Genomic DNA, 20,123 nt, shown 5'->3' with positions numbered 1-20,123 from the left:
AAGAGAAGTTCAAGCGTCTAGGCTAGGCTTCCCGCTTCACTAGAATCCTTCCCTCGCCGCCAGATCCACCTGCACCTCCGGGATTGCAAAACGTTCCGAGCGCCCGATTCCCTCCACGTCCACCACTCACATCCACGTTCTCTTCCTGATTGAATTTTGCCGTTGATACGATCAGAACCGAGCCTCCGGCTCCTCCACCGCCTCCTCCACCGGTTGAGTATTACCAGTCAAATTCACTACGTAGCCGTGTGTTCCCGGGTATCCTCTGGCGTCTATCGATCCCGTAACATTAACCGAAATTCTTCCATTAATAATAACGATTCCGCCGCTCGCGCCGCCCTCCGCGCCGTCTCTTGCAATTTCGTGTGATCCCGACGCACCGCCCGAACCGCCCAGAAAAATCTCCTCAAAATTATCTGATCCTATCGTTGACGGAGCTCCGGCAGCGGCGTGATCGCAATCGCTATCGCCGCGTTCTGGCGATGATCCGACGGTGCGATGAGCGCCGCCGTAACCGCCGCCTTGCCCATTTCCCGCGCCTCCTCCCGACCCAATAGCGGCTGCTTGGCGAACAGCCCCGTAGCTTACTTTCTCCGATTCTCCAACGTGACCTTGAGCAAAATCTACGTCGGAATCGTACCTGGGAGCACCGCGAAATCCCCTGCCTTGAACGGTCAGCGTTCCGCTGATCGTCACGGTCTCGTTCGACTTGAAGGCGATGATGCCGCCGCATCGGCCGTTCCAAGCCGGCGGCCTGTACACGCCGGCAATCTCCGCGACGGTGTAGTGCGACACTTTAACGATTTGAGTGACGACTGGGTGTCTCCCCAAGAACGTGCCGGAGTAATAAGGAAATTTCGTCTGCGTCATTGTGAGAGTGTTTGATAGGCAGGATTTGACGTAAACTGTTTCGTACGTTCCTGCTTGCTCGGAATGTTGCGTTTGATGGAAAAGAATCTCGTCTTTTGCCCCAAAGGACGTGCAACTGCTGACGTTCACCGATTGGGATCCAGATGGAACTATTTCCTGGGTGACGTAAGCGCAAGATGAGGTAGTAGTTTCGCCGGATGCAATTGTCAACGGACCGTCTGTTCCGTAGCCGTACAACGGCGGAGATTCAAGGACAGCTAGCCTCTCTTTTAGATCGTCTATTTCGTTCAACGCATTCTCAAGTGTGGCTTCAAGTGCGGAACTGTTTGCGGTGGCGCCAGGGGGTCCCTTAGTAATAATCATACAATCAGTCACAAGTCTTCTGCTCACTGAATAACTACGCTGACCAGACTACCGTCTAACCTGTGCTCCAGAGTCTCCTTTAGCGCCCTTTTCTCCTATTTCTCCCTGTCCCACAATGATTAGTCACTTTTAAACCGAGGTTTCATGTTACTTTTGTTCCATTTTTTCCCAGTGGCCCAATGGGACCGAGATCTCCTGAGGCTGCCTCAGATGAAATGCGGAGATACTCACTCAGGGACATGTACACCATAGGTCCCGACGACGGAGTAATAACTGTGTCTGAGCATGAACTCGTTGCACTGTAGCCGAAACTTAGACAAAGAGAAACAAAGAAAAGAAATACAGCCAACATTTCTCCAGAGTGCTTGTAGCGCAAGTGCCTGTCGTCTTATGTAAGCTAATTGTCACGCTAATTGAGTTGGATGTGTCCAATCACAAGGTTATATATAGGCTAGGCGTATTTCCTGCCGTGGGGAACGAATTAGCGTGCTCTAGACCGACGTTTCGATGGCGAAAACTTTCGATTGCATCGCTGCGTTGGCTGCGAACAACGGCATCGGCATCAAAGGCGAAATGCCGTGGAGACTGCCGTAAGAGAACGTCTTATTATCGTTTCCGCGAAGAAATAGCGCTCTGAACGCCAGAAAAGAAACGAAGTACTTCACGCAAATGTCAAAAACGTCGCAGTGCGAAGGTAGAAGCGTTAGCAGACAGAGAAAGAACTCGAACGAGCGAGAAAAACGTAGGAAAGCAGAACGCCGTAATAATGGGCCGAAAATCCTGGGACGCAATTCCATCGAAATTCCGACCACTCAGCGATCGCCTCAACGTAGTAATAAGTCGATCTCTGACGTAAGAAAAATAATGTAATTATTAGAATTTTTAATTATATTAATTATAGGCAGTCTCCTCATGAAGGAGTTCTTTTGGCTAATAGTCTGTCTAATGCACTTCATCTCGTAACATCACCACCATACGGGGACCAAATTGATAGGCTATGGGTCATGGGGGGTCAGCCAATTTTTGAAGTAGAAAACACGTGATATTAGATATACTATATATAAGGGATTTTATTATTTAGGAGGCGTTGAAGTCTCCATTGTGTCGACGCCTCTATTTGACTCGAATTATGAAGGATTATGAGTGCGATTGTTTCTTTCCCGATTTTGACGAATCCGCGTACAAGCTAATAAGGTAAATAGTCACGTGTCATATCCTTTATTGATTTATTATTATTATTATTATTAGTGAAGAGACTCAAGAGGAAATTGAGAAAAAGAGCCAAGAAAAAGTTTCCTATAAACTCTGCGTCTACGAAAAAATTATCTGAGGTGATTTGCGTCATTGATGTCATAGTCTGTCATGGCCGTTTCCATGGAAAACCATTTCCCCATAAATCCAATATCGAGAATTCTTTCGTAATACGATTGGGGCCCCGGTTTCAAATGAGAACACGTGTTCTCGTACGTCTTGCACGTCGAAGGCCCGGATAACTGAAAAATGATCGAGAAAAAGACGAAATTGTAGTACTTCCATTCGACGGAGTTTGCGTAGCTCCAAAGCGTTTCGACGCGTTGCGTTGACAACGGATTGCGCACGGGTTCGGAAACGAGAGCGAGTTCGTTTGAAGATTCGATCAAAAGAGCGCGAAACGAATTCTCATCCGGGTTCTTGTACCAGAAGAGTCCCAACGTTCCCACTAGAAGTGCATTGCGGAGCGATCGAACGGGCTTTTTAGGTATGCTGCGGAGAGAGTCGCCAATAACTGATCTGTACTCGCCGTATGCTGTAAGCAGCGGCTTGCTGAATCGTCGTAGCATTCAGATTATTCGGGATATATCGCTGTCCCGTATCGGAACATGGCAAAGGTCGAGAAAACGCAGCGCAAACGAGTAGAAGACGTTTTCTCGGCGTTGTTTTGCGGTGCGGTGGCCGGTGCCGTAGCTAAAACGACGGTAGCACCGTTAGATCGCACCAAAATACTATTTCAAAGTGAGAAGTCGTTCGCGTGGCGCCAAAGTTCATCTTTTCGCTTTGTTCTTAGCATCGACAATGCAGTTTTCGTTAAAAGTAAGACTCGCACTGCTCGTTTGTGTAGTCGCGAGGCGAAAAATTCCTAATTTCAGACCGCTGCGAAGTTGCTAGTAAAAATGTACGAAGAGAACGGGATTCGAAGTCTCTGGCGAGGAAATTCGGCCACAATGGCTCGAATCATGCCATACGCTGCAATACAATTCATGGCCCACGAACAATTCAAAAATTTACTTAGACAAAATAGTCAATCTACCAAGTAAGGAAATTTTTCTACATAATCACGTGACTATTATTTATCAGACCCCTCAAGTCTCCTGGACGTCGTTTTCTCGCCGGTTCCTTGGCCGGAGTGACCGCCTCATCTCTCACGTATCCATTAGATCTCGTTAGAGCCCGTATGGCAGTGAGTCATCAAGAAGAGTAAGTGCAAAAATATTCAACTTGTCGCGATAGCGCGCGTTAAAATTTCACGCCCCCAGTTATCGAGACCTGATACAATCGTTTCGCGCGCTCATGCGGGGCGGAAGCATTTTGCGCTTGTACCACGGCTTCGTACCAACCGTTCTCGGAATCGCAATCTATTCCGGTATAAGCTTCTTTACATACGAGAGCCTGAAGAAAAATTTTACCGACGGCGAGAAAAAACGCGATTTGCGCTTGCGCGAACGGTTTTTCTTTGGCGCTTTAGCCGGAATATGCGGTCAATCGACGTCGTATCCACTTGATATCGTGCGCAGGCGCATGCAAACGAGCGGGACATTAGGCGGGGGGCATAGCGCGCTAGGGCTGACGAGTGCCATAGCGCAAGACTACGGTACGCTAAGAAGCACGGCTCTACACGTTATTTCTAGTGAAGGAATTCGACGTGGAATGTATAAGGGGTTGTCTTTGAATTGGATTAAGGGGCCCATAGCCGTAGGCGTGAGTTTTACGGTATATGATTTATTGACTAAATTTATTAGAGAGACTTAGTTTATTGTTTCAATTGAAACTGTAAGCGTTTTTGATTTCTTTGAAAATTTCGCGCTGATTGCGTTTTTTCGAACGCGTTCCGGAAAATTCACTTTGACTCTTTTATATTTTTGAGGCACGCACAAAATCAAATCAATCTAAAATTTTCAATTAATTTATTATTTATCCTATTGATTTTTCACCTCTGATACGTCTAATTCGATATCTTTTATGGATTCGGCGCCGGGCAATTCGAAACGAACTTCAACGCTCCGTTTCTCCCCTTTTTTAATTCTGACGTCATACTGGGGCTCAGTCAAGACTTCCTCTATAAGAACTCTCTTCTCTTCTGAGACTCCCTCTTGACTAAGAGCCTTGGCATCATACTCAGACCGAACTATACTCGATAATTGATTTATAACGGATTTCGAACCAATAGTTCCTTCGACACTAAATCCCTTCGTCAGAGATTCTTCCAAGCGTTTTTTATCACATCCCCCCTTGGGCTCGTTCTCTAGATGACTATGCCTTGATAATGTGATGCCACTAAGAGTCTCTATGTGTTCTATGAGTAATTCTATGAGCTGTTCTCGCGCCTCTTTGTCCGCTCTACAGCGTTCTATTACTGATGTGTTCACTGCTGTGTCTATGACGGAGCCCCAGTCGTAGTGACGTAGGCATCCGGGGCGCATGGGTAAGGGACTTTGGTCGGATGTTGGTGTGGTTATGACGCTCCAGCTGCAGATGTTTATGTAGAGGGGCGAATCCGTTTTTATCTGAGCAATCGGGCGCGTTCGCGTCGGTTTGGGGATTCTGCTATGATCGTACCATGTTTGTGCGTACGGTGAAGTCGATTTGGGGCGGTTTGATTGAGTCGGCGTTTTCTTTCATCACCTTTTTGACGTAGGTTTCGTATTCGGCGGGATCTTTGGCGTGGAGCTCGTCCAAGTGCTTCCACATCGACTGGAGCGTGTCTCTCATCTTCTCCCACTCCTTTTCCGTCGATTTATCGGGTCGAAGCTTCAGATCATTCATTCTGCGACGTTTAATTAAATAAAAACATACGTGTAATTGCGTGCGCTAAACGTTTTCCTTTTGTGTCCGTTCCGAGCTGTTCCGTCGGTTCCGTGCGCTTCCTCCCATGTCTTTCGGCGTCGGCAGTCTAATATGGGCCAAGATGAAAGGCTATCCGCACTGGCCGGCGCGAGTACGCACGAGAAATCGCCTCTCGTAGAAACCCGTTTCGATTTCGCTGTTTTCGAGGTCGAAAGCGCAATGGGCGACTCCAAGAAGCCGAGAAAATATAAAGTCTTCTTCTTCGGAACCCACGAATTGTGCGCAACGCCTTCGCTTCGGCGTCAATCGTTTAATTTTCGCCTCTTTACTAGAGGCTACGTAACAGCTAAGGAAATGTTCCCGTATGAGCCGAATAAAGAGAAGTTTTCGAAGCCGCTGAAAAATCGCGGATATCAAGAAGCCCTACAGGAAATCGAGTTCAATCCGAATTTGGAGAGAACGGAAGAAGAAAATAAGGAAGAAGAATATCATGAGGATGATGACGACAGCCCGGATGAAAAAGTAGCTAAAAATTAAACATTTTAGAAATAGGTCAAGTATCTAAATACGTAGGAATTGACAATTGTAGTGAAGGGAGATGAAAACGAAGAGAAACTGGTATAGATAAATAAATAAATAAATAAGATATATACGCTTGTTCTCTATATAAAAAATGAGTCTTTAGGAACGGAGACAAAGAGTCAAGAGAAAATTCGAATCAGAAGACGAAACGTCATGTGACACTGCTGCAAAAAAACCAAAGGAGGAAGACGAAGGCTGGGAGACCCCGGATGTGAATCTAGAAGAAAATATTTAGAGAATTCGTCACTTTTTTTCGAAACTTTTTTTATCTCTCTAGGAAACGCTCGATGCCGGAGCCGCCGAAGGATCGGACGAGGTAAGACCGTAATAAATAATTAATTAAAATAATATATAATAAATATTGAGGATTTTGAAATTCGCGCTGAGAAGAAAAAGTCCTCTCTTTCCCCGCCTCCCACTGCCCCGCCCCCTCCTCCTCCGCTTCGAGAAAACGCGGAGTGGAGACAAACTGTCTCAAAAAATCTTGCCGCTTTGGCGGAACGCAAGCGACAGAAACGCGAAAACGAACAGCTAATTCAGCAATTATCGAAATTAAATTTAAATCTAAAAATGTCGCTGACCGTGGAAGCGCCGGTACGGGAAACTTTCCTCTTCACAAATCAATAAATATATAACTGATTAAGGATATTTCGCGGTGTTTGAGAGTGCTCAGTGCCATCTCCGTTCTCCCCGTTACGAAGAGGCTATTACGCGATTTCCCGGACATTGTAACTACCCTTAGAAAGGTAGGCAATATCCGCTATTGAATCTATAGGCGGTTTAGTTGATTTAAACGAGGTTCGGAAGTATAAGGCGAGCGAAACGGTCATGGCACGTGCCGGTCCGCTTTACGAAAAATTTCGAGCGATTTTTTGCAGCGACGAGGAAGAGGAGGACAACCCGGAAGTAAGAAACGAAGACGTTGCATGTGAAACGAATGAATAATGTATAATAGTAACATTAATAATAATATAATAAATGGTCTGTTTTATACATTTTTATTGTCCGGGTCCTCGCGTTTTTTTGTTTGGAATTCTTTGGTAATTGAGTTAGCGAAGGGCAAGAGATCCGTAGAGGCACCAAGACCACGAATCCTGTTGCTCTTTATCACTGCACTACCTAGTTTCCATGTGGGTGAAGATCTAATGCAACGTGGAAGGGCTTCGTGTTCTTTATAGGGCTAATTGAATTACTTAAGTTTGCCCCACGGTCCGCACACTTTCATTGACCTCTCACACGCTGCATCGTTCTCTTTGTCCCAGTCCATGGCCTCCAGAGCTGTCTATTTCTTCACTTTGAACGATAGAGAGAAGAAGAGATCGTTTGAGTTGTCCAAGACGATCACTCACCGCGATCTATTCGCAGAGAACGCCAGAACGATTCAAGGAATTTTACCAGTTTTGAAGAGAGGAGCGAGAACAACCGTGGACATAACCGCGAAAGACAGCGGCGAGGTATAAGCCTAGGGAAAATAGTAGTAGTGCACTAAGGGCCGTTTGCTGAGAAGCGCTTCTTTAGTCCGTTTCAATTACCGAAGACGTGAAAGCTGAAACGTATTCAGTGAAATTGAAAATTTTCTCCGACAGTGAGAGCAATCCTCTTGATAGCGATATAATGGAATGGTGCTTTAATTATAGCAATAAATGTAAGGCGGTTTTCAAATTTGATTTTGGTGGGTTTAGGGAAAAAGTTGAAGAAAAATCGGAGCGTTCGAAACGCGTCGTAGCTGACAGGGCTGGGATTTTCATCGGCGGAGCAATAGCGAAGGGAGAAAACACACGTTCTATTAACAAAAGCACTCTGTGAGTTTGTACCATACCATTTCACGCTAACCTCTACAATGATTAAATTAGACGTATTCAAACGAGCGGAGGCCAGTGCTTTAGGTAATTGTTTCAGCTCAGCTCGCTGAGGTTTTGCACCGTTTTTGCAGCTATTATGGAGAAGAGGGAGCCCTTGCTGCTGGAAAGGGAGCGGAAGCTCATTTGGAGAGAAAAACGTTAGCCTAGAGTCTACATTTTCTAGAAAACAATTCACTTAAACTTGTCTGAATAGAAAAGTGATATCTGTCAGAGGAAAGACAATGATCCAAAGGCATAAAAATTATAAGGCGATTATTTATTATTAATTTTAATACTAGTTCTGATCAACCGACTGCCAAGAAAGTAAAAGAAAATCCTCCAATAGAAGTCACGAGCGATTCCTTGCCTGAAGCCAAATTGAAAGAATATGATTTCAAGGGAAAAGTTGGCAAGGTGCTCATTGTCAACAACGATGAGTTCAGAGATCTCCCAGAGAGAAGTGGTTCTAAAGAAGACGGAGATCGCCTTGTCGATCTCTTCCAAAACGATCTGAAATTTGAAAAAAGTGACAAACTACCCGAAATCCAAATATTCAACCAAACCAAGGATCAAATTCTTAAGGCGGTGAAAGAGTTCGTTGAAGACGACTTTGCAGATTTCTCCTGCTCCGTTTTTATTCTCATGTCCCACGGCAAGGAATCCGTATTCTCGGATGTCAACGGAGATGAGATCGAAATCAAGCGCATTCTAGATCTTTTTCGCGAAAGCAATCAATTGCGAGGCAAGCCGAAGCTCTTTTTCTTCCAAGTGTGCCGTGGCAAAGGGGAGGCCGGTGCTATTGCCTCCGATAGCGATTCAAGCAAGAAGAGTTCTCATTTACCAGTAGTTCAATCTGACATGATAGATGAATCATCCATGCCCAATAGCGCCGATTTCTTTATTGGCTACTCTTCGTCGTTTGGAGATCAGTCGTTTCGCTATCTCGGGTCCGTTTACGGCTCCTGGTATATGCTTTGTTTGGTTAGAGCGATAAAGGAGCGTTACAGAAGTCATGATGTGGCTGAGATTCACTGTATGGTGAATCGCATGGTTTCAAAATATCATAAGAGTATGAGTACACTAAAGCAGAAGATTAAAGAGATGCAAGCTCCTCAATTTGTCAGTAGTCTGAGACGAAGGTTCTATCTTTCCAACTGCTTACCTAAATAAATTCTTTTGATGGAGCTGCACTGTGATACTTTGACTTTTGCGTGAAACGTACAAGATGTAGCTCTAATTTTTTAGAAAAATTAGAGAATTTTCGTAATGTCTATAATGTCTATAAGTGATGTCTGCTCAATGATGGCGTACAGGTACAGCTTAGCTAGCTCTTTCAGCTTTTTAATACCTTTTCCATTATTAAAATTTATCAGTTCCTTTTGTATGTTTTTCCAGTTATTTTTATGTTTTCATGTTTTATGTATTACTGTGACGTAACAACAAAACGCGACCGCCCTCTGACCAATCTCTTCTACAACGACTTCTGGGGCACGCCGCTGCAACACAGCGGTAGCCACAAGTCCTATCGCCCGCTATGCGTCCTCCACGATCTCGGCCGACACCCCATGGGCTACCATCTCGGGTTTTTGTTCGGTAATTGAGTTAGCAAACGGCACGAGATCCGTAGAGGCACCAAGACCACGAATCCTGTTGCTCTTTATCACTGCACTACCTAGTTTCCCCGTGGGTGAAGATTTAGGCTATTTAGACTGTTCAATGCAACGTGGAGGGCTTCATGTGTGCCCTGAGGCTTTTATAAGGCTAATTGAATTACTTAAGTTTGTCCCAGCTTTCCCCCACGGTCCGCGCACTTTCACTGACCTCTCACACGCTGCATCGTTCTTTTTGTCCCGGTCCATGGCCTCCAAAGCTTTCTACATCTTTACGTTGAATGGTCGAAAGAAGGAGAGATCGTTTGAGTTCTCCGGAACGATTTCTCACGCCGATCTATTCGAAAAGAACACCGCAGCTATTCAAGGGCTTTTGCCGGCTTTGAAGGGAGGAGTGACAACAACCGTGGACATAACCGCGAAAGACAGCGGCGATGTAGGCCGAGGGAAATAGTAGATAAGGGCGCGATTGCTGAGAAGCGCTGCTTTATAGTCCTTTCTTGCCGACTACGTGAGAGCTGAAACGTATTCGGTCAAATTTAAAATTATCTCTGAGCACGAAAACCCTGACGACGACGAAGTAATGGAATGGTATTTTATTATAGCAATAAATGACTCTCGGCTAAATTTTGACGTCGAATGGTTTAGGGATAAAATTGAAAAAGAAAAATCGAAGCGTTCAAAATCTCGTCCTGTCGCAGGTGACAGTGCTAGAGGCAGTTCTAAGATTTTCATCGGTGGAGCAATAGCGAAGGGAGAAAACACACGTTCTATTAACAAAAGCAAAACGTGAGTTCGTACCATACCAATGCACGCTAACTTCAACAATGATTAAAAATTAGAGTTATTCAAGCGAGCGGAGACCAGTCCTTTAGGTAATAGTTTCAGCTCAGCTCGCGGGAGTTTTGCATCGTTTTGCTGTAGGTATAGAGAAGAGGGATCTGTTGCTGAGGGAAAGGGGACGGAAGCTTATTTGGAGAGAGAAACGTTAGCCTAGAGCCTAGACACTTTCTAGGAAATATTTCACTTAATTTTTCTGAATAGAAAAGTGACATCTGTCGGAGGAAAGACAACGATCCAAAGGCATAAATAATTACAAAGCGATTATTTATTATTAATTTTAATACTAGTTCTGATCAACCGACTGCCAAGAAATTCAAAGAAGATCCTCCAATAGAAGTGACGAGCGATGACTTCCGTGAAGGAGAATATGATTACAAGAGAAATGTTGGGAAGGTGCTAATTGTCAACAACTACAAGTTCATCAAATCCTCAGAGATTCCGGCAAGAGGGGGTTCTAAAGAAGACGGAGATCGCCTTGTTGATCTCTTCCAGGAACCTCTAAAATTTGAACAAAGCGCCATCCAGCAAATATTCAACAAAACCGAGAAGGAAATCATCGAAGCTGTGGAATCATTCGTCGACGAGGACTTTGAAGATTTCTCTTGCTCTGTTTTCATTCTCATGTCCCACGGCAACAAATCCACCTTTGTGGATTATAATGGTAAACAGTTCGAGATCAATAAAATTCTAAATCTTTTCCGCAAGAGCGAGAAATTGCGAGGCAAGCCGAAGCTCTTCTTCTTCCAAGCGTGCCGTGGCAAAGGGAATGCCGCTTCTGTGGCCCCAGATAGCTATCCAAGCAAGGAGACTCCTCCTCCCGTTGAATCTGACATGGCTGATTTTCGATCCATGCCTAATAGCGCCGATTTCTTTATTGGCTACTGTTCGTCGTTTGGAGATCAATCGTTTCGCTATACTGAAGATGAGGAACACGATTACGGCTCCTGGTATATGCTCAGTTTGGTTGAATCAATAAGGAAGCATTACAAAAAGCTTGATGTGGCTGAGATTCACTATTTGGTGAATCGCTTGGTTTCAGAAAATCATGGGTGTATAAAAGGTGGGTCGGTTGAAGTGAAGCAAGCTCCTCAATTTGTCTGTAGTCTGAGAGGAAAGTTCTATCTTTCCAACTGCGTTCCAACTGCTCAGGAAGAACCATCTTCCTAATTATTTGATGCACTGAGACTTTTGTTGTGGGTAAAATTTTGAATTGTTGTTTGTGGATCAGAACTTGATGTGCCAGATTATAATCATTAGCAAATGCATACGGGTTTGCAGCTACTTGTGTCTTTCCCTGTTTTCCTTCGTTTGGCTCTACATTTTGACTTCCAAGACCGCGTTTACCATCTGCAAGATACGCATTCGTCGTTTTCCACGAGCGGGACGCGCGCTGCATTGCCTGCAAAGTGCGAATCGTTTGTTTTCCACGAACGAAGCTTCTCTTGCTGCCCATACGCTTTACGAAAAATTTCGAGCGATTTTTTGCAGCGACGAGGAAGAGGAGGACAATCCGGAAGTAAGAAACGAAGACGTTGCATGTGAAACGAATGAATAATGTATAATAGTATTAATAATAATTATTATAATAATAAATGGTCTGTTTTATACTTATTAATTTTGTTGTCCGGGTCCTCGCGTTTTTTTGTTTGGAATGCTTTGGTAATTGAGTTAGCGAAGAGCACGAGATCCGTAGAGGCACCAAGACCGCGAATCCTGTTGCTCTTTATCATTGAACTGCCTAGTTTCCACGTGGGTGAAGATTTAGGCTATTTAGACTGTTCAATCCAACGTGGAAGGGCTTCGTGAGCCCTGATGCTTTTATAAGGCTAATCGAATTACATATGTTCGCCCCAGCTTTTCCCCACGGTCCGCGCACTTTCACTGACCTCTCACACACGCTGCATCGTTCTCTTTGTCCCAATACATGGCCTCCAAAGCTGTCTATATCTTTACGTTGGACGATCGTGAGAGGCAGAGATCGTTTGACTTCTCTGGGACGATTTCTCACGCCGATCTATTCGAAAAGAACACCGCAGCTATTCAAGGGCTTTTGCCAGCTTTGAAGAGAGGAGTGAGAACAACCGTGGACATAACCGCGAAAGACACAGGCGATGTAGGCACCTAGAGTAGACACCTAAGGCACCTAGATATAAGGCGCGATTGCTGACTGCTTTAGTCGTTTCTCATTGAAGAAGACGTGAAAGCGGAAACGTATTTGGTGAACTTGAAAATTATCTCTGATCACGACACCCCTGATGACGACGTCATAGAATGGTACTTTAATATGGCAATAAATGCCTTTCGGCTTGAAATTAGGGTTTAGGGAAAAGGTTGAAGAAAAGAAACCAAAGCGTGTCAGTGCTAGAGGAGGCGGCGTTCAAATGAGCTTTGGTGGAGCAGTGGCTAAGGGAGACGGCGCCTCTGCTATTAATGAAGCTGTGGCGTTAGTTTCATAATATGATACGTGTACCCTTATTTAACTTCAAATATCAATAGGGATTATAATATTAGCGGAACTCAGTCCTTTAGGTAATAGTTCTTGCTTTGCTAGTACTGTTCTACATGCAGCGTTTTGTTGTAGCACTTCAGAAGAGGGAGCTAGAGCAGATGGAAAGGGGGCCAAAGCTCGTTTGACGAGAAAAACGTTAGCCTAGACATTTTCCAGAAAACAATTTACACAGACTTGTCTGAATAGAAAAGTGATATCGGTCAGAGGAAAGACAACGAGCCAAAGGCATAAAAAATTATAAGACAATTATAAATTATTAATTTTAATACTAGTTCTGATCAACCGACTGTCAAGAAAGTAAAAGAAGAGCCTCCAATAGAAGTGACGAGCAATGACTTCCGTGAAGGAGAATATGATTACAAGAGAAATGTTGGGAAGGTGCTAATTGTCAACAACTACAAGTTCATCAAATCCTCAAAGACAAGACTGGGTTCTAAAGAAGACGGAGATCGCCTTGTTGATCTCTTTCAGGAACCTCTAAAATTTGAAAAAAGCGCCATCCAGCAAATATTCAACAAAACCGAGAAGGAAATCATCGAAGCTGTGGAATCATTCGTCGACGAGGACTTTGAAGATTTCTCTTGCTCTGTTTTCATTCTCATGTCCCACGGCAACAAATCCACCTTTGTGGATTATAATGGTAAACAGTTCGAGATCAATAAAATTCTAAATCTTTTCCGCAAGAGCGAGAAATTGCGAGGCAAGCCGAAGCTCTTCTTCTTCCAAGCGTGCCGTGGCAAAGGGAATGCCGCTTCTGTGGCCCCAGATAGCTATCCAAGCAAGGAGACTCCTCCTCCCGTTGAATCTGACATGGCTGATTTTCGATCCATGCCTAATAGCGCCGATTTCTTTATTGGCTACTGTTCGTCGTTTGGAGATCAATCGTTTCGCTATACTGAAGATGAGGAACACGATTACGGCTCCTGGTATATGCTCAGTTTGGTTGAATCAATAAGGAAGCATTACAAAAAGCTTGATGTGGCTGAGATTCACTATTTGGTGAATCGCTTGGTTTCAGAAAATCATGGGTGTATAAAAGGTGGGTCGGTTGAAGTGAAGCAAGCTCCTCAATTTGTCTGTAGTCTGAGAGGAAAGTTCTATCTTTCCAACTGCGTTCCAACTGCTCAGGAAAAACCATCTTCCTAATTATTTGATGCACTGAGACTTTTGTTGTGGGTAAAATTTTGAATTGTTGTTTGTGGATCAGAACTTGATGTGCCAGATTATAATCATTAGCAAATGCATACGGGTTTGCAGCTACTTGTGTCTTTCCCTGTTTTCCTTCGTTTGGCTCTACATTTTGACTTCCAAGACCGTGTTTACCATCTGCAAGATACGCATTCGTCGTTTTCCGCGAGCGGGACGCGCGCTGCATTGCCTGCAAAGTGCGAATCGTTTGTTTTCCACGAACGAAGCTTCTCTTGCTGCCCTTACGCTTTACGAAAAATTTCGAGCGATTTTTTGCAGCGACGTGGAAGAGGAGGACAATCCGGAAGTAAGAAACGAAGACGTTGCATGTGAAACGAATGAATAATGTATAATAGTATTATTAATAATTATAATAATAATAATAAATGGTCTGTTTTATACTTATTAATTTTGTTGTCCGGGTCCTCGCGTTTTTTTGTTTGGAATGCTTTGGTAATTGAGTTAGCGAAGAGCACGAGATCCGTAGAGGCACCAAGACCGCGAATCCTGTTGCTCTTTATCATTGAACTGCCTAGTTTCCACGTGGGTGAAGATTTAGGCTATTTAGACTGTTCAATCCAACGTGGAAGGGCTTCGTGAGCCCTGATGCTTTTATAAGGCTAATTGAATTACATATGTTCGCCCCAGCTTTTCCCCACGGTCCGCGCACTTTCACTGACCTCTCACGCGCGCTGCATTCGTTCTCTTTGTCCCAATACATGGCCTCCAAAGCTGTCTATATCTTTACGTTGGACGATCGTGAGAGGCAGAGATCGTTTGACTTCTCTGGGACGATTTCTCACGCCGATCTATTCGAAAAGAACACCGCAGCTATTCAAGGGCTTTTGCCAGCTTTGAAGAGAGGAGTGAGAACAACCGTGGACATAACCGCGAAAGACACAGGCGATGTAGGCACCTAGAGTAGACACCTAAGGCACCTAGATATAAGGCGCGATTGCTGACTGCTTTAGTCGTTTCTCATTGAAGAAGACGTGAAAGCGGAAACGTATTTGGTGAACTTGAAAATTATCTCTGATCACGACACCCCTGATGACGACGTCATAGAATGGTACTTTAATATGGCAATAAATGCCTTTCGGCTTGAAATTAGGGTTTAGGGAAAAGGTTGAAGAAAAGAAACCAAAGCGTGTCAGTGCTAGAGGAGGCGGCGTTCAAATGAGCTTTGGTGGAGCAGTGGCTAAGGGAGACGGCGCCTCTGCTATTAATGAAGCTGTGGCGTTAGTTTCATAATATGATACGTGTACCCTTATTTAACTTCAAATATCAATAGGGATTATAATATTAGCGGAACTCAGTCCTTTAGGTAATAGTTCTTGCTTTGCTAGTACTGTTCTACATGCAGCGTTTTGTTGTAGCACTTCAGAAGAGGGAGCTAGAGCAGAGGGAAAGGGGGCCAAAGCTCGTTTGACGAGAAAAACGTTAGCCTAGACATTTTCCAGAAAACAATTTACACAGACTCGTCTGAATAGAAAAGTGATATCGGTCAGAGGAAAGACAACGAGCCAAAGGCATAAAAAATTATAAGACAATTATAAATTATTAATTTTAATACTAGTTCTGATCAACCGACTGTCAAGAAAGTAAAAGAAGAGCCTCCAATAGAAGTTATGAGCGATTGCTGGCCTGAAGCAAACTATACAAAATACGATTTCAAGAGACACGTTGGCAAGGTGCTGATTGTCAACAACTATGAGTTCATTAAACCCTCAGGGAAGATGGAGATAAGACGGGGTTCAAAAGAAGACGGAGATCGCCTTGTTGATCTCTTTCAAAAAGATCTAAAATTTGAAAAAAGCGCCAGCCAACCAATTCAAATAGTCAACCGAACCAAGGAGCAAATTTGTAAGGCGGTGGAAGCGTTCGTTCAAGAGGACTTTGAAGATTTCTCCTGCTCCGTTTTCATTCTCATGTCCCACGGCGAGGAATCCAAATTCTTAGATGTCGACGAAGCAAAAATCGACATAATTCGCATTCTAAATCTTTTCCGCGATAGCGAGAAATTGCGAGGCAAGCCGAAGCTCTTTTTCTTCCAAGCGTGCCGTGGCAAAGGCCAGGCCGGTGCTCCGCCTGTGGCCTCAGATAGCAATCCAAACGAAGAGAGTATTCCTTCAGTTGAATCTGACATCATCGATATTCCATCTATGCCTAATAGCGCCGATTTTTTTATTGGCTACTCTTCGTCGTTTGGAGATCGATCGTTTCGCTATCTTGACCGAAATAGTAAGAAGTACGGTTACGGCTCGTGGTATATGCTTCATTTGGTGGAAGCAATAAGGGAGTATTACAAAAGTCTCGATGTGGCTCAGATTCACTATATGGTGAATCACATGGTTTCAAAAGACTGTGGTAGAGAGCGCTCAGAGGAGGGCTCAGAGTACGTGAAGCAAGCTCCTCAGTTTGTCTGTAGTCTGAGAGGAAGGTTCTATCTTTCTAACTGCCTACCTTCATAAATTCTTTTGATGCTGCACCACTTTGACACTTTAGTAACTTTTTTTGTGATTTTCTGTTGCGTGATGGTCTGACCATATATAGACGCTTTATATATCTGCTGTCCACGAGTGCCCGTATAATAACAATCGCTCTTTCTCCGCCATGTGCGTTCTTCTCGTCGAGCGACTTCGAGCGCTCTCGACAACTGGAACAGACGCGAAAAAGAAGCTCAAAGCCGCACAGGAGCCGATCGCGGAAGCGAGCGGGGCCACAAACTTCGTACGACGGCGTTCCGACTCGAAACGCTCAACGAGACATGGACTCAACGAAGCAGCGACTGCAAGACAGGTTTTCTGGGTCTCGCGACGAAAGGGGCCCCCAAAAATGTGAACGTCCTCTCCCCCTCCGTAATGGAGTCCTCATCATCAGTAATTAATTAAATAGCCTTCACAAAATTCGTGGGAATTCTTGTATTTCCATAATGCACCATCATTCACTTACAGACCAGGAGGCCAACTTTATACTAAAACTACTATAGTAAAACCTATAGCAAACTTGAACCCACGCTCAGTTTGCCTCGCTATTTTAGCAAGTACATGCGTTTCTTACACGATCCTATGAACTCAATACGCTAAGCTACTTGTCCCACGCTTTTGCAGCGTCACTCTGAATGCTAAAACCGTATTTCTTACACTCTTCTCGCAATCGATTTTCCACCGTCTTTTCTCGATAAAGTCCTCGGAATCGTATTTTAAATTGGGGAGCTGCTGTGCTACTTATGCCGCAGTTCGTAATGTTGGCGTTCTCACTGGCGCACTTTCCGAACTCCAAACAGGTCATGGGGTGTAATTGGTGCCGTTTGGCGTCTCCATTCGGCGAGACGAGCGCCGAATGGTGACCATTTTCTTTCTCGGCACACACAAAATACGTTTCGTCTACGCTCTGATTATTCCGGAGTAAAAACATTCGCGTTTTCGTCTTCGTCGACTCGGACGTCTATAAAAAAAACGATTATATTATAGAAATAGAAGGATTTTTAAGTAGTAGCCCACGTTGATTTTCCAATTTTCGTCGATGGGGGTCTTATCATCGGGCGTCGTGACGTCAACCGATCCGTCGCCATTGAATTGCATATAGAACAATTCCTTGAATCCCACGTGGCAAACGACTCTCCAACTAAGAACGCCGTTTCGAAACGTTAGAATTTTTCCTGACGCAACACTGTAGATAATTAGCGCTTTGCTGCAGTCGCTCCGGTCGACGATAGACGATCGTTTAACGCGACGTTGTGACCGTTGCACGGACCGTCCCATAGAGAGACAGACACAGGAGACGAGTAGAAGCAGAACTAAGCAATCCAGTCGAATCATCGTCGTTGTCGTAGTGGCGGTGGTGTACTGAAGACTTTTGCCCTTGGCAGGGCGCTTATATAAGGTTACCCTGACCTCTGGGAAGCGGAGAGGGGAGGATCCGGAGCTAATAAAATTAGGCTAATGTTCCTTCTCTCGCAGCGCGATTAGACTTGCTAGGCAGTGAGAGGAAGTTTAACACTAATTGTTTTTTAACGATAACCGTCGACCCTGGAGTTGGCGGAAGCGTCTCCCCTACGACACTTCCAGCCCAATCACGTATGACGTCAGCTACTAGCGTTACTGTGGGATCGACTGAGCGGTTCTTGTTTTCGCTAGCCTAAGCGTTTCCAGGAACTCGCGTTCTTTTTTCTTGGGGTTTGTCGACCGGAGGCAGGTTCCGGTGCGCATTCCGGACGTCTTGCGTTGGCAGGAAACGATTTGGTGCCGTTTCAGAAGTCGATGAAGTCACCGCAATCGTTTTGGGAAACATTCGCGAACGTAGTCGATCATAGACATCTACTGGCGTCAGCTTGTTTAGTTTGTTCGTTCCTTGGAATCCTTACGTATATCGGTCCGGAGGCGTTGACGTTCCAGGCTATCCGTCCCTCTCTTTTGCATTTGGGAACGCGGACGTGCGAGTGGGCGTTCCACTTGCTACTTCGTCCTCTTTTCGCTAGAATAGAACCGGCGTATTTACATCATCACTCAAGCGATCCAAGTGTCACTTGGAACTTCCAAGGTTCGTTACTAGAAGCTATACCAAGGAATCCGCTTAATTATTGAGGTCTAACATAAACTTGATATTACGAGCTGACTATGTAGCAGTTGACGTCCGATCGAGGAAGCGAAGGAAAAAAAGCAGTCACGCTGCACTGGAACTAATTAGGGATGAAAATAGATATGTTTACTTCACCTTGAACCCTGTTCTACACGAGGGAAAATCCCAATCAACCCCTGAAAGACATAGTAGCAAAGTCAGGGGATGAGCATATAGGGCCTGGGTCACGCCACGGGGAGGAAGCATCTTTTTATAGTGCGGTTTGGCCTTTTACCAGTCTACAAGGGTCGCTGCAACCCACGGGTTTGCGCGCCATCCGTGTATGAGTCAATGGCCTGTAGCACTCGACTCGAAATAATCGCCACATCCAACCTGAGTAATCTTCCGCTTGTTGACCTATGAACGATTATCAATTAATTAGTTAATGCGTGAAGGAAGCTAGAATAAAGAGCAACGTTCCCTAGATTCCTTTTCATCGCGCGTGTACACTGCAGTAGGAGATTGACGGGGCAATTTACTACCAAACAAACTAAATGACCTGGGACGTCAAAGCTGCTAAAACGTGGTTGGAATTCAAGTTTCTCGCGGTCTTCGTTTCCGGATTTAGCTGGTACGGCCGTCTTGCAGGAATAGAAGGCGGAAACGTTGATTTGTTATCGTTTAATTAACCGTCGTTTCCTCGCTTGCTTGTGCAGAATCCGTACATGCACAAATCGCTCGCCAGATGTCTATTTGAATCGTGCATATGCGAAAGGTCCCCAAGGAAGAAACGTACGCACATGTAGATGCATGCACCGCGGGAGCATTAACTTTTAATATACCTTACTTCCTTCCTAATGCACACACAAAACGGGCAGCTCAAAAATTATAATACAGTATGTATAGCTCCTATCGGCATGAGAATAATGGATTATTATATGCCCAGCTATTTTCAGCTCATGCATAGGCTAATGTTTTTGGGTTTCAGTCCACGCTTTTACAGCGACATTCAGTGGGGTAGGGGAAGAATGAAGCCGTGTTTCTTACACTGTTCTCGCACCTTATTTTCCACCATCGTTTCTTCGATAAGTCCTTTGAATCGTATTTTAAATTGGCGAGCTTTTTTGCTAGACAGGCCGCATTTAGTAATGTTCTTGTTCTTCCTGACGCACTTTTCAAAGCCCGAACAGTTATGTTTACGCAACCTGTGCCATTTGGCGTCTCCATTCGGCGAGACCAGCGCCGAATTACCATTTCCTTTCTCGGCGCACATGTAATACGTTTGGTCTACTTTCGGATTATTCTTGAGAAAAAATATCCGCGTTTTCGTCGGCTTGAACTAGAAACGATGAAATTAGAAACAATTATTAGACTATTGTGACTGCCAACGTACTTTATTAAGCACGAGTTTCCATTTTCTGTCGACGGTGAGACTTGCACTACGACTAAGCGTCGTGACGTTCATCGATTGGCTGTCGAAATCGGGCATAATATAAAACAATTCGTTGAATCCCACGTAGCGGCAACTGGCTTTCAAACCGATAACGCCTTTTCGGAACGTCAGCATTCTTCCTGATGCAGCGCTGTAGATAATTCGTGCATGAGCGCAGTCGCTTGCGTCGGCAATAGCCCGTGCAGCGCGACGTTGTGACCGCTGTCCCGTTCAGTGACAGACACAAGAAACGAGTAATAGGAGAACTAAGCGAATCATATTGA

At 44.7% G+C, this 20,123-nt stretch overlaps 9 protein-coding genes and 1 long non-coding RNA gene across 13 annotated transcripts; 7 read left to right on the top strand and 3 right to left on the bottom strand.

The window, feature by feature from the left end:
- Nucleotides 1-74: 74 nt before the first annotated feature.
- Nucleotides 75-1,577, bottom strand: LOC136196032 (uncharacterized). Its single transcript, XM_065985527.1, has 3 exons — nucleotides 1,385-1,577; nucleotides 1,294-1,338; nucleotides 75-1,218 (listed from the first exon to the last, which is right to left on the bottom strand). The coding sequence occupies exons 1-3, from the start codon at nucleotides 1,481-1,483 to the stop codon at nucleotides 172-174; spliced, it is 1,191 nt and encodes a 396-aa protein (XP_065841599.1). The 5' UTR covers nucleotides 1,484-1,577; the 3' UTR covers nucleotides 75-171.
- Nucleotides 1,578-1,729: 152 nt separating this feature from the next.
- Nucleotides 1,730-2,755, top strand: LOC136196038 (dihydrofolate reductase-like). The gene is made up of 6 exons (XM_065985539.1): nucleotides 1,730-1,823; nucleotides 1,878-1,927; nucleotides 1,980-2,085; nucleotides 2,135-2,261; nucleotides 2,315-2,427; nucleotides 2,482-2,755. The coding sequence occupies exons 1-6, from the start codon at nucleotides 1,741-1,743 to the stop codon at nucleotides 2,561-2,563; spliced, it is 561 nt and encodes a 186-aa protein (XP_065841611.1). The 5' UTR covers nucleotides 1,730-1,740; the 3' UTR covers nucleotides 2,564-2,755.
- Nucleotides 2,756-2,823: 68 nt separating this feature from the next.
- Nucleotides 2,824-4,409, top strand: LOC136196035 (mitochondrial coenzyme A transporter SLC25A42-like). Of its 2 annotated transcripts, XM_065985533.1 has the most exons (6): nucleotides 2,829-2,971; nucleotides 3,030-3,225; nucleotides 3,278-3,303; nucleotides 3,360-3,523; nucleotides 3,568-3,687; nucleotides 3,747-4,409. In XM_065985533.1, the coding sequence occupies exons 2-6, from the start codon at nucleotides 3,093-3,095 to the stop codon at nucleotides 4,237-4,239; spliced, it is 936 nt and encodes a 311-aa protein (XP_065841605.1). In that variant the 5' UTR covers nucleotides 2,829-2,971; nucleotides 3,030-3,092; the 3' UTR covers nucleotides 4,240-4,409. The 2 variants fall into 2 exon arrangements, with proteins under 2 accessions (XP_065841604.1, XP_065841605.1); XM_065985532.1 differs by having other exon boundaries at nucleotides 2,824-3,225.
- On the bottom strand, nucleotides 4,184-5,609 carry LOC136196036 (PIH1 domain-containing protein 2-like). 2 transcript variants are annotated; one of them, XM_065985534.1, is made up of 4 exons: nucleotides 5,434-5,609; nucleotides 5,047-5,380; nucleotides 4,422-4,994; nucleotides 4,184-4,376 (listed from the first exon to the last, which is right to left on the bottom strand). In XM_065985534.1, exons 2-4 carry the CDS (start codon nucleotides 5,251-5,253, stop codon nucleotides 4,236-4,238), a joined length of 921 nt encoding a protein of 306 aa, XP_065841606.1. In that variant the 5' UTR covers nucleotides 5,254-5,380; nucleotides 5,434-5,609; the 3' UTR covers nucleotides 4,184-4,235. The 2 variants fall into 2 exon arrangements, with proteins under 2 accessions (XP_065841606.1, XP_065841607.1); XM_065985535.1 differs by having other exon boundaries at nucleotides 5,047-5,609.
- LOC136196033 (hepatoma-derived growth factor-related protein 3-like) lies at nucleotides 4,963-6,849 on the top strand. 2 transcript variants are annotated; one of them, XM_065985530.1, is made up of 9 exons: nucleotides 4,964-5,425; nucleotides 5,482-5,552; nucleotides 5,607-5,796; nucleotides 5,848-5,892; nucleotides 5,960-6,067; nucleotides 6,134-6,172; nucleotides 6,223-6,450; nucleotides 6,501-6,602; nucleotides 6,655-6,849. In XM_065985530.1, exons 1-9 carry the CDS (start codon nucleotides 5,360-5,362, stop codon nucleotides 6,799-6,801), a joined length of 996 nt encoding a protein of 331 aa, XP_065841602.1. In that variant the 5' UTR covers nucleotides 4,964-5,359; the 3' UTR covers nucleotides 6,802-6,849. The 2 variants fall into 2 exon arrangements, with proteins under 2 accessions (XP_065841601.1, XP_065841602.1); XM_065985529.1 differs by having other exon boundaries at nucleotides 4,963-5,552.
- Nucleotides 6,850-7,010: 161 nt separating this feature from the next.
- On the top strand, nucleotides 7,011-9,143 carry LOC136196030 (caspase-3-like). Its single transcript, XM_065985525.1, has 7 exons — nucleotides 7,011-7,310; nucleotides 7,375-7,478; nucleotides 7,539-7,658; nucleotides 7,710-7,742; nucleotides 7,790-7,855; nucleotides 7,912-7,950; nucleotides 7,997-9,143. Exons 1-7 carry the CDS (start codon nucleotides 7,122-7,124, stop codon nucleotides 8,865-8,867), a joined length of 1,422 nt encoding a protein of 473 aa, XP_065841597.1. The 5' UTR covers nucleotides 7,011-7,121; the 3' UTR covers nucleotides 8,868-9,143.
- Nucleotides 9,144-9,511: 368 nt separating this feature from the next.
- LOC136196383 (caspase-6-like) lies at nucleotides 9,512-11,415 on the top strand. The gene is made up of 7 exons (XM_065985918.1): nucleotides 9,512-9,743; nucleotides 9,801-9,898; nucleotides 9,956-10,096; nucleotides 10,150-10,182; nucleotides 10,232-10,294; nucleotides 10,352-10,390; nucleotides 10,438-11,415. Exons 1-7 carry the CDS (start codon nucleotides 9,555-9,557, stop codon nucleotides 11,315-11,317), a joined length of 1,443 nt encoding a protein of 480 aa, XP_065841990.1. The 5' UTR covers nucleotides 9,512-9,554; the 3' UTR covers nucleotides 11,318-11,415.
- A 598-nt stretch (nucleotides 11,416-12,013) lies between these two features.
- Nucleotides 12,014-13,903, top strand: LOC136196031 (caspase-6-like). Its single transcript, XM_065985526.1, has 7 exons — nucleotides 12,014-12,263; nucleotides 12,327-12,424; nucleotides 12,474-12,593; nucleotides 12,647-12,679; nucleotides 12,732-12,794; nucleotides 12,846-12,884; nucleotides 12,932-13,903. The coding sequence occupies exons 1-7, from the start codon at nucleotides 12,075-12,077 to the stop codon at nucleotides 13,803-13,805; spliced, it is 1,416 nt and encodes a 471-aa protein (XP_065841598.1). The 5' UTR covers nucleotides 12,014-12,074; the 3' UTR covers nucleotides 13,806-13,903.
- Nucleotides 13,904-14,485: 582 nt separating this feature from the next.
- Nucleotides 14,486-16,410, top strand: LOC136196028 (caspase-3-like). The gene is made up of 7 exons (XM_065985524.1): nucleotides 14,486-14,755; nucleotides 14,819-14,916; nucleotides 14,966-15,085; nucleotides 15,139-15,171; nucleotides 15,224-15,286; nucleotides 15,338-15,376; nucleotides 15,424-16,410. The coding sequence occupies exons 1-7, from the start codon at nucleotides 14,567-14,569 to the stop codon at nucleotides 16,316-16,318; spliced, it is 1,437 nt and encodes a 478-aa protein (XP_065841596.1). The 5' UTR covers nucleotides 14,486-14,566; the 3' UTR covers nucleotides 16,319-16,410.
- A 343-nt stretch (nucleotides 16,411-16,753) lies between these two features.
- Nucleotides 16,754-18,751, bottom strand: LOC136196042 (uncharacterized). Its single transcript, XR_010672060.1, has 2 exons — nucleotides 17,351-18,751; nucleotides 16,754-17,294 (listed from the first exon to the last, which is right to left on the bottom strand). It is a non-coding gene; the product is annotated as an uncharacterized lncRNA (long non-coding RNA).
- Between the last annotated feature and the right edge of the window lie 1,372 nt (nucleotides 18,752-20,123).

This window comes from Oscarella lobularis, chromosome 15 (assembly GCF_947507565.1).
Source record: "Oscarella lobularis chromosome 15, ooOscLobu1.1, whole genome shotgun sequence".
NCBI classification, from domain to species: Eukaryota; Metazoa; Porifera; class Homoscleromorpha; order Homosclerophorida; family Oscarellidae; genus Oscarella; species Oscarella lobularis.
This window is presented reverse-complemented; position numbering and strand designations above follow the sequence as displayed.